The sequence below is a fragment of the Clarias gariepinus genome, chromosome 14, assembly GCF_024256425.1.
Source record: "Clarias gariepinus isolate MV-2021 ecotype Netherlands chromosome 14, CGAR_prim_01v2, whole genome shotgun sequence".
In the NCBI taxonomy this organism is placed as follows: Eukaryota; Metazoa; Chordata; class Actinopteri; order Siluriformes; family Clariidae; genus Clarias; species Clarias gariepinus.
In genome coordinates this window covers 13,470,532-13,480,714 of record NC_071113.1, presented here as the reverse complement: position 1 = coordinate 13,480,714, position 10,183 = coordinate 13,470,532, and the positions used below count along the sequence as shown (strand labels likewise).

Sequence of the window (10,183 nt, the reverse complement as noted above, 5' to 3'; positions counted from 1 at the left end):
TCTGTTGATTATCTTACACTTATGTAATCTTGCATGAACCAGTTTGAAGTAGAATAATATTATAATAAGTATTTGTTTTTTTTTATTAATTTATAAAAATAATAAGTTCTTCTTAAAAATTATTTTGAGTTAAAGAAACATAAAATTAAGTACTTTATCCTATTCCATGTAAATAATACATTCTTTAGGTGGGATAACTATATAGTTCAAAAGAAAAACCATTAACTGTTAACGCTAGAGATTTTCAGCTCTATCTCTGGCATGGAGGGTCTGAGCAGAAGGAATGTACAGACGTTTCTAAGCCACGTTCCTCTATACACGCTCGGCTTCATTACTGTACAGGCATCACTTACATGTGTCTATAATTATCCAAGACAGATCGGTATCATTGCATGTATGTAGTACATACATGAGAGTGGTGTTGCTATACTTGTTAGGTCTTACTGGGAATTGCTTTTACAATGCTTTATTTTAGTCAGACTGTTCAATTTTAATTAGAACACATGAATATACAGTGAAATGTCCTTTACTTTTTAAACTAAGCTAAATGTGCTTGGACATTTTTTACATTTGAAAAGGGCTTGTTTAAGCTTCTCTTATACTACATATGTAAAACCTAACTTATTTTAAAATCTAATTAAAATGATTCAAGATTGGGACTATACGTCAAGAATTACAACTTTTGAATGACCAAATATCTCACTGGCTATCTTCCACCTTCCTAAACGTATGCTTTCAGGTTGCAGTTAGTGTTAGGTTTAATGTCTAAAATGGTTAGACACAAATTTAGAGTGTCCAAAAAGTTGTTATACATAGAAGAAACTAATGTTGTTTGACATAATGCAACTTATTTTAAAAAAACATCCTTAACATTTTGCCATTTCTTTGTAAACATACACAGTTATCTCATATTAACACACACACACAGTTGCACTTTAAATTAGTTTCTTTAAACAAGCTTTAGTACTGTATAATTACTATATAAGTACTGTATAATTTTGTGATCTACATTGGCCTTGACATGCCTCCAGGTACAAACCAAGTGGGCTTAAATATGGGGATCTAGGAGAGTCAGAGCAACCAATCCAAGAACCCAAAAATGTTGATCAAACCATCCCCTACGTATAGGACTCTTCTGGTACACGCTGTAAATGAATTTCTGATCTCAGAAGGATCTCAGGATAAAAACAGGCAGATTTTAAATTTGTATAACTCGCAAAAAAAAAATCACATAGTGAGTGATGATACTGTCACCTGCAGCTGTTCCCGAAACAACTTGATTAGTCGATTAATAAAAAGATGAGTATTAATATACAGACTGTTACAAATGTTTTTATTTGTGTTTATGAGAATGGGAAAAAATATAATTATAAATTATGAATTTATTTTAGAGTTATGTTTATAATTATATATTTGTTATTCCGTATACATGCACACAAGGAGGTGGGGATGTTGTTTGACCATGGGTTAAGTGGGTTAAGTGGGCAAACAGATTTCCACTAATGATTGTGTCTAAGCATTTTAATGGCGAATGGCTATCACCTTTCACAGCTTTCGTAAACAATGCATTAAATTTAATAGCATTTTGCCAGAGTAGAAATACTTGTGGGGTTGGTAATTAGCCACTAAACACAAAATTTTCTGGTACAGTAATTCAGGCAGTATGTGCAACTGTCACAAAAGGCTAACATAGCCTATATCCTGAGGTACATTGTCCTTGAATATATTGTATTATAAAGTAAACCCAATAGACCATAAATCATGTAATGCATTGGATTCACAATTTCAACTAATTTTCATAGCCTACTCTTGTTGCAAAAAAGTCAGTAAAGCACCAAATACATGATTAATGTATTCAACTGAATTTAATCAACAAATGCATATGGAGTTTCTTCTAATATACACAGAAAATCTTTTAATTTTTTTAATATACCACACAATTTAAACCGTAACATCATCTATTTAAAAGCTTTTTAATGCAATATATTGCATAATGCAGTATTAAAGATATTAATTTAATATTACACAGACAGGCAAGGAGTAACCAAACACCCAAAGTTTATGATAACAATGTATTCCACCACAATGTGTTAAATAGTTGAGCAAATAAGGTTAAGTTATTAATACATTATTAATACTCTACTATAGCTGCTTTAAGATCAACTCACTTACAGACAGATCTTCGAAATATCTTTAATGATGTTTTTTTTTCCCTATTTCTCTTTAAACTGAACTAGAACTGAACTGAACATCAGTAGAAACGGGTACAGTATATGAAGATTCCTAACTGTGTGTATCAGAGACAGTTTGGCCTTTTTACACATCAGAAAGAAATTTCTTCGGAATTTTCATCTAACTTCAGGCATGCTGAATGATGGGTCCAGTGCAATCTGGGAAAAAAGGAAACAAATATGAGTTATAATAATGACGATTTTTAGTGCATACGTTTTTTCTTCCAAAACTATGATGAATGCGTTTTATTATTTAGCAATATATTAAGCCTAAAATTTACACAGGCATAGGTTACATAAATACAATACTAAAACAGTAGGATGACAATAAAAAAGCAAAACTATAAACCTGACACTCGACTGATTCCAGTTTTAGAGTCTATACACAGAAACCGAATTGATAATCCGATGCGATTACATTTTAGGTCAGTCCTTAAAGCAAATGCATTGTAAAGCTTCCCGATGAGCAGCAGCGATGAAAGCAGCGCTAAAGAAAAAAAAAAGCGATCATATGGACGGAGTGAGTGTCACAGCGCAGCGCTGTCTTCACTGTTCATCCGGCTCAGCAGCGTGTATTATTAGCCCACTGGTGAGTATTAAGCACTTTTACATATACGTACATTTTAACCATCTTCATTTATACGCTTATAAATAGAACGGCCTGACTACTGGATACGTTTTTCAGGCAACTGCTTGGCACGCGGTGTCTGTTACGCGCGTGCCTCAAGTTTCGGTGAGTGGACACACCGCGCGAGCGTATATAAACCTCACGGCGCGGAGCATGTGGTCACTGCAGTCGCCAGGTTTCATCAGTCCGAGTGCACATCGCAGCCCCAAACACAGTCTGAGGTGAGTGAGTGTCTGCACACTTTTATCATTTTTAAAAGTTTCTTTCAATTGTATTAGTGTTATTTTAAAAAATAATCTTTTTTATTATTTCAATTTATTTATTCTTTAAACTTAGCCTTTAGTCATTCACATGCAATTTACCTTGTAGATAATAAGTCTGCATCTTATCTAATATATTTGTATCCTGTATTAATATGAAAATGTTCATGTTGCACTGTCCATTGCACTTCAGAATGCAACAATTATAACTTCACTTGATAGTCTGTGAGATCTTAACGTTTATAACTTGTTTATTCATCTTTTCCTTTTTTTTTCTCCTTTAAAGCAAAAATGGCATTTGCTGGTATTCTGAATGAAGCTGACATCACTGCAGCCCTGCAGGCTTGCCAAGGTACTGTCCTCCTGAACCTTACAAGAATGTTACCAAATTACCTAAACTTGATGGCTCAACCATGAAAAACACTAGTCTCAAGTAGAGCTGTTGCACTTCAGAGCATTCTAGACATGTTAAAGACATGACTGATTTTCAAATCAAAGTCTTCAAAACTGTTATTTGTTCTCCAGCTGCTGACTCTTTCAACTACAAGAACTTCTTCAGCAAGGTTGGCCTGAGTGGAAAGTCCAGCGATGACGTCAAGAAGGCCTTTGCCGTCATTGATCAGGACAAGAGCGGCTTCATTGAGGAAGATGAGCTGAAGTAAGAATCGAAATTCTAGAGTTTAATTTTCTTTTGTTTAAAATAATCGAAATATCCATTCAAAACCTCATCTCTTCCCCTTAGACTGTTCCTGCAGAACTTCTCCGGTAGTGCCAGAGCTCTGACTGATGCTGAGACCAAGGCCTTCCTTGCAGCTGGTGACAGTGATGGTGATGGCAAAATTGGAGTTGATGGTACGTAAACAATACTGGGCTTTAGGCATTATCCTTACATAATGAAGACAAATCTGTGAGAGAGACAAACTCTCAGTATACTGATTGCTTACTCGAACAATTATGTTATCTATCTCAGATATCTATTTATGTTCTATTAAATTGTTCTAGTGTCCCTATAGTTGGTCGCTGTTGTAATTAATGCTTTAGCTTCAGCATAGGGGGTTTGATTCCCGACTCAGGTTCTGTGTGAGTGGGTTTTGCATGTTCTCTCAAAACTTGGTGTGTTTCCTTCAGATACTCCGGTTTCCTCCCACAGTCCAAAGACATGCAGAATAGACTAGTTTGCCTTCCCAAATTGCCCCTAGTGCATAAGTAAAAGTATGTGTGTGTGTGCCTATGGGATAGATTAGCACCCTGTCCAGTGTTTACCCTGCTTTGTGCCCTGAGTTCCCTGAAATAGTCTTTAGGCCTCCCATAACATTCTACAGGATAAATGCTATAGAAAATAAGTGTTTAATACCTTTTAATCACAGTTAATTTCACTTGTTGCTTTTTTTCCTTTTCCAGAGTTCGCTGCCCTTGTTAAGGCTTAAGCACATCATGCAGCCTATTTTTGGAGTTGATGGTAAAATGGTTTTCTTTATCATTTTATTAACTCAATATGGGTTGTTCCTAACCCAGTTTTCCTGCAGATATGTAATTATGTTGTTTTCTTTCAGAGCTTGCTGCTGTGGACAAGGATTAAATGACAGCTGACCATGACAACCTCTTACTGCAAAGGAACAGCAATTCCAAAAGCCTCACTTCAGTCAAGTTGATTTTTATACATGACTTTGACATGCCTGCGCACCTTCTGCTCCCAAGCTGCCCACTGTCCTGACTTTAAATGGTTGATTAAGCCATGTCACAAACATGAACTTGGGGTACAATACAATCTGTGATGCACTTTTTGGGAAAGGATGGTAAGAAGATAATAAATGTCCTTTTTTCATTTTTTGTGTCCTCTCCTTTTCTTCTCTTATATTATTTTGCAACTTAAGACATGTACAAATTGTGGTTACTTAAAGGCACTAAGGCAAAAAACAAAATAGATTTACTATAAGGTGCAGTTTTAAAATAAAAAAAGCGTTCCTTAATCTGTAAAAAACAATTGTTTCTAAGATATGTTAGACTGATTCTCATTACAGATATATGATGGATCTGGCTAGTTTCATTTCAGGCATATCTTAATTTTTTTTTCCGGATAGATGCAAAAGATTTAAATCAAGCCAAAAAAAGTGTCACTCATATCTGCAAATTTTCTTAATACAACAATAAACAAGAGTACCAGAGGAATGCATGAATTCAGAAGAAGTTGGTACTGTATGTTACCTGGCCTCTAAAATTACAAACTGCTCCTTCAATATAGAAACATTTTCCCATGTAAAGCTTAGAAAACAATTAATTGGTAATCAATACAGTGAAAAATTCCATTCATTGAGACAGTTTCTATAGAATTGCTATTGTTCTTGTTGGCGCTACTACTGTATGACCTAAACATTAGTGTCAGAGTGGTATATCCGTACTGGGCTTACATGAAACTGTTAGGCAGTGTTGTTGGACTTTTACCATTAACACCTCTCCCCCCTGCTATCTAGTAAGAATAGAGCTTGAGTTTAAAATTGTGTGCAGCTAAGACATGCCTTAGTTTTGGAAAAACTCCACCCTTTTTCCCTGTGTGACTCTCTAAGTAGCACAACAGTATGTCTTTATTTATATCTATGATGACTATGATCTGAATACCCCTGTACACAAATCCAAAATTAGCACTCACAACATCTGTGTGTCAACTCAATATAATATGGCCCAAGGGTTTTTGCAGATTGCCAGTAGTAATCTCTGACACTGTTTACTTTTGTTAAGCACAGAGCTGGATTACTGCAGAAGTACAATGAAACCTTGGATTACAAGCATAATTAGTCCAAAAAAAACTCGTAAACCACATCGAATTTTCCCATAAAAAATAATGGAAACTCAAATGATTTGTTCCACAGCCCCAAAAAATAAATACATAAAAATAATTAACACAAAATATAAAGTAAAAATAAAACAAATTAACTAGCACTTTACCTTTAAAAAAGTAAAAATAAATCCTGACAGATAAGTGTTTCCGTTTGCTACTGTGTGTGTGTGTGTGTGTGCCCCTCCCCCTCTCCCCTTTTCGTCTTACACAGTTACCCATCCTCCACTCTTTTCACACAAATGCACGCACACAATGGAAACACTGTTTTATCAGAAAAATAAACAAGAAATCTCTCTAATGACGTTCGATTGAGCGACACACTGACGGAATCACTGCTGTAAAGTAAAAAAAAAAAAAATTAACCTGCACTTTACTTTCAAAAGAATTGTGACAGAGCAGTGCTTCTATGTAGAGCAGAGAGAAAGGTGTGTGTGTGTGTGTGTGTGTGTGTCTGTGTGTCTCTGTGTAGGTGAAAGTTACTGATGGGTCGTTCATAAACGTGACTCAGGAGAACAAGTAGTCTCTGAGAGTGATTCGTTCATTTTCTACAGGGCATGCATGCACAAATCATCGCAATACTCCCGTAGGTTATCTACAGCAAACAGAATTGTGCGGTTCTTTCTCAATGACTCTTCTACTCCGAGTCGTTCGTTGTGTTTTCACATGACTCTTATAGACGGAGTGTTGCCAACTTAGCAACTTTGTCGCTATATTTAGCGACATTTCAAATCCCTCTAGCGACAATGTTTTAAAAAGCGACTAGCGACAAATCTGGCGACTTTTTCTTGTGTTACAGGAGACTTTTGGAGACTCTGATGTGTCTGTACTGACTCTTCTCAACTTGCCACTTGACAGACCTGTCCTCTCGCAGGAGTTCCCCAAAGTGTTAACTAGTGTTAGTGTTGAGGGGGGTCTGGAAAAAACTAAAACAAAAAAATTTGGACTACTCTGTTAAATTGTTAATGTAGATGGTATTTAAAAAATGTTACAATGTTATGGTTAAACTGTTCATGTTTTAAGGTTCTAAGTGGATTATAAGATTATAAAGATAAAAAAAAACAAGCAAAAAAAAACAAAAACAGAAAGAAAAAAAAAACTCCGCTAAAGTGTCTCATTTGGGTCACTTTTGCCGGTCCCAAGCCCGGGTAAAGGAGGAGGGTATAAATTGTGACATTAAAAAAACTAAACTAATGTTAACCAGTAACACTAGCTTTCCTGTTCTTTTTGTTTACTATATTTTTTATTTTATTTAGGCTATTATATATATTTCAAAAATAAAAACAGAGGCCTACCATAAGCATGTATTATTCTTTTTCTATTCTATCATCAGCATTTGCTAAATGCACTGTGTATAAGCTAACTGAGACATGGCATAGCATTTGCATGTCTTTCCTCTTTTGTTGATTTTAATTCCTTTAAATGTCCTCATTTATAAGTCCCTTTGGATAAAAACATCTGCTAAATATGAAAAAATTATGATATATATAGTAATATATATTTATATATCTATGTATAAAAACTACCACGGTATGATGGAGCTTTAGTGCCACGTAAAAAATAAAAAAAAATGTAAATCTACATACATTACAAATGGGTTTCAAGCTTCAAATGAGTGTCACATAACTTTATGAAAGCCATATGACAGAATTGTCTCTTACTTTCGGTTTCTGAATTTGCAAATAACTTGCATGTGCAGCGTGCATTATGCAAATTACGTGATGACGTCATCTAGCGACTTCTAGCGACTTCTATGACAGCCAATAGCTACTTTCCTTACTGATGAGTTGGCAACACTGCATAGACGCTTTGCGTCAAAATTTATTAAAAATCTTTGTTTGTCTTGCGGAACACACGCAAACCGCGTTACTCGCAATGCGAGGTTTCACTGCACGTAATAAGTTTCAACTACAGTAACTAAACTGATTGAAGACATTCCATGAGAGATGATGTAAAGCATAACATCACTGGGACGTTAAATTATATGTATCACTTTACATCACAGGTTTTCTACAATCATTAATTACACTAAGTGTCAATAGCCAGCATAGGCGAATATTGAATGTAGTTTAATATGGTCTTCAGTACTGAAAAGGGAAGAGCATCCGCCTGCCAAACCCCACAGAAGCAGTCATGGAAGCACTTTCATAAAGAAAACATATCTGATAAAATTATGTCCTCTTAAACAACACTTTGCCTCCTTAGTAATTGCTGGTAAGTCATTATGAATTGCCTCTGACCTGTCCATGTTGTTCTGTTCACGCCTAACTCAAGCTTATGGACATTACAGCACTTGGTTTGTGGAACAAGGAATTATACATTCTACACTGTGCACTCGATTTCCACTTTATGCCATTTGGGATTCAACCATGGAACCACAGAAAACTAAGTGGAAATATAAAGCAGCTTGGGAGATTTACAGAACAGTCCATCACTGCCATCATTTATTCTCCTCATATTTTGGCTAAATAATACAAGTAAGCCATTAAAACTACTTTTATCCTGTTAAATACACTAATTATTGGTTTCCAACTGAGAGCTTCGGCCTTGTGCATCATGGCAATGCTGATACTCAGTACAATAGCACTCCCTCTCGTGTGATATTAATTAATTGAATACTTCTTTATTGGTTCTTTTACATCAGTTCAATTAATCCATGATCATAATTACTGTGGTGTGCCAAGTATTTCTGACAAATGAAGCAGTGTTCTTTGTAAGTTTTTTTTAATCCCCTTTCTTTTCCGATGCCACTAAGCAAATTTGGTTTTATACCGTAGTCCCCTAAATGTGTGGGTCCAAAACCACTGGTCAGTTGATCAGCAAGCATCAACTGTTGGCAAAATTAAAAATTAAAAATGAGAAGGAGTACAATTGGAGAACAAACACAAAATTAGAATAACAATAAACTAAAATAAAATCTCAGTATGCTTGAGTTATTTCACAGTGCTAGTGTGGAACTGTGTGGAACAAGTCCTGTGAACTTATTGTGTTCAGGTGTGTGTTTAGAAATCAGATGACCCTGGGCGTGACAAAGTTCATGGGTGTTGCGAATTGTAGTCTAGCCCTGCCATATTTGTAGTCTACAATGTGTTCTGGGGAACCATGTTTCTTGATGATTCCAGTGTTAACCCGACAGTGTTCAGCGCAGCACCAAACCTGGCCAAAAAAAACAAACAAACCTAAAATATGCATTCATCACTACTAAGAAAGCATTTCCTATAAAAGTCATTCATTAGTGCTTGTTTTAAGCACGAAGTAGTATTTTGCTTCATTGCTACAATAGGCAGAAAGTTAGTAGGGTCAGTTTGATTAAAATAATTTTCAAATGCACAGAAAGAAAGGCCGCTAGCTTGGAATTCCGTGCCTGCCTAAATAAAAATTCTTAGTCTTTTTATAGTCAAAAAATATGCAGCATCTGTCTACAAATGCAAAGTAAAAAGTAAAGGGATAGTTCCCTACACTGTAACACTACCAGTAAGTTCTTTGACATTAGACTCTGTTGACAGGCTCATATGTCGTCTCTTCTTCCTCAAGCCTACCTCACAGCCTGAGCCTTACTGTTCCTCTATCATTTCACACATTATAAACATCATGTCGTGCTGAGGTTATGCTGATGTAAGTCGGATACCGAAACCCCTGTCACTCATCCACAGGTTGCCCTTACAGCATTATAAACGCATCTCTTTCATGCCAATTACCATTGGTAAATCTGCCCGAGCTGCTACAGGCCTACGTACAAACAGTAAATATAGAGATATGGACTTTATTAAATATTACAAACAGTTGCACTTGCCATGATGTTGTTTATCCTGATTCTGAACAATGATGGCTCCAGGTCCGGTCCTGAAAACACTGTGTTCAGACAAGAACATACAATATTGGGGATGCCAGGGCATGTCTAGTACTTCACATCTCAAACATCCAATTGATCCTAAGCTTTGTATGTTTTCCTCGTGTTCTTAATGGGTTACTATTGTGGGTTCTTTGATTTTGTACCACAAAAGAACCCACAATAGTAAAAAAAAAAAAAACAAAAAAAAAAAGACAGTCAGACTGGTTGCACTGATTACATGTGAATGACGTAAGTATGTGAGTGAATGGTGCACTATGATGGACTAGGATTACATCCAGGGTGACTTACAGTATGCTGCGTCTCTATATGTTACTGTAATATGCTTGAAATCTATTAGAACCCTTACCAGGTTGAAGCAGGTTCTAAAGATGAATGAAT

The 10,183-nt window shown here is 35.8% G+C and overlaps 1 protein-coding gene across 1 annotated transcript; it reads left to right on the top strand.

Moving 5' to 3' along the window:
• The first annotated feature begins 2,924 nt into the window (after positions 1–2,924).
• On the top strand, positions 2,925–4,944 carry LOC128541543 (parvalbumin alpha). The gene is made up of 6 exons (XM_053512015.1): positions 2,925–3,080; positions 3,406–3,471; positions 3,645–3,777; positions 3,862–3,971; positions 4,521–4,578; positions 4,673–4,944. Exons 2-5 carry the CDS (start codon positions 3,411–3,413, stop codon positions 4,544–4,546), a joined length of 330 nt encoding a protein of 109 aa, XP_053367990.1. The 5' UTR covers positions 2,925–3,080; positions 3,406–3,410; the 3' UTR covers positions 4,547–4,578; positions 4,673–4,944.
• The last annotated feature ends 5,239 nt before the right edge of the window (positions 4,945–10,183 follow it).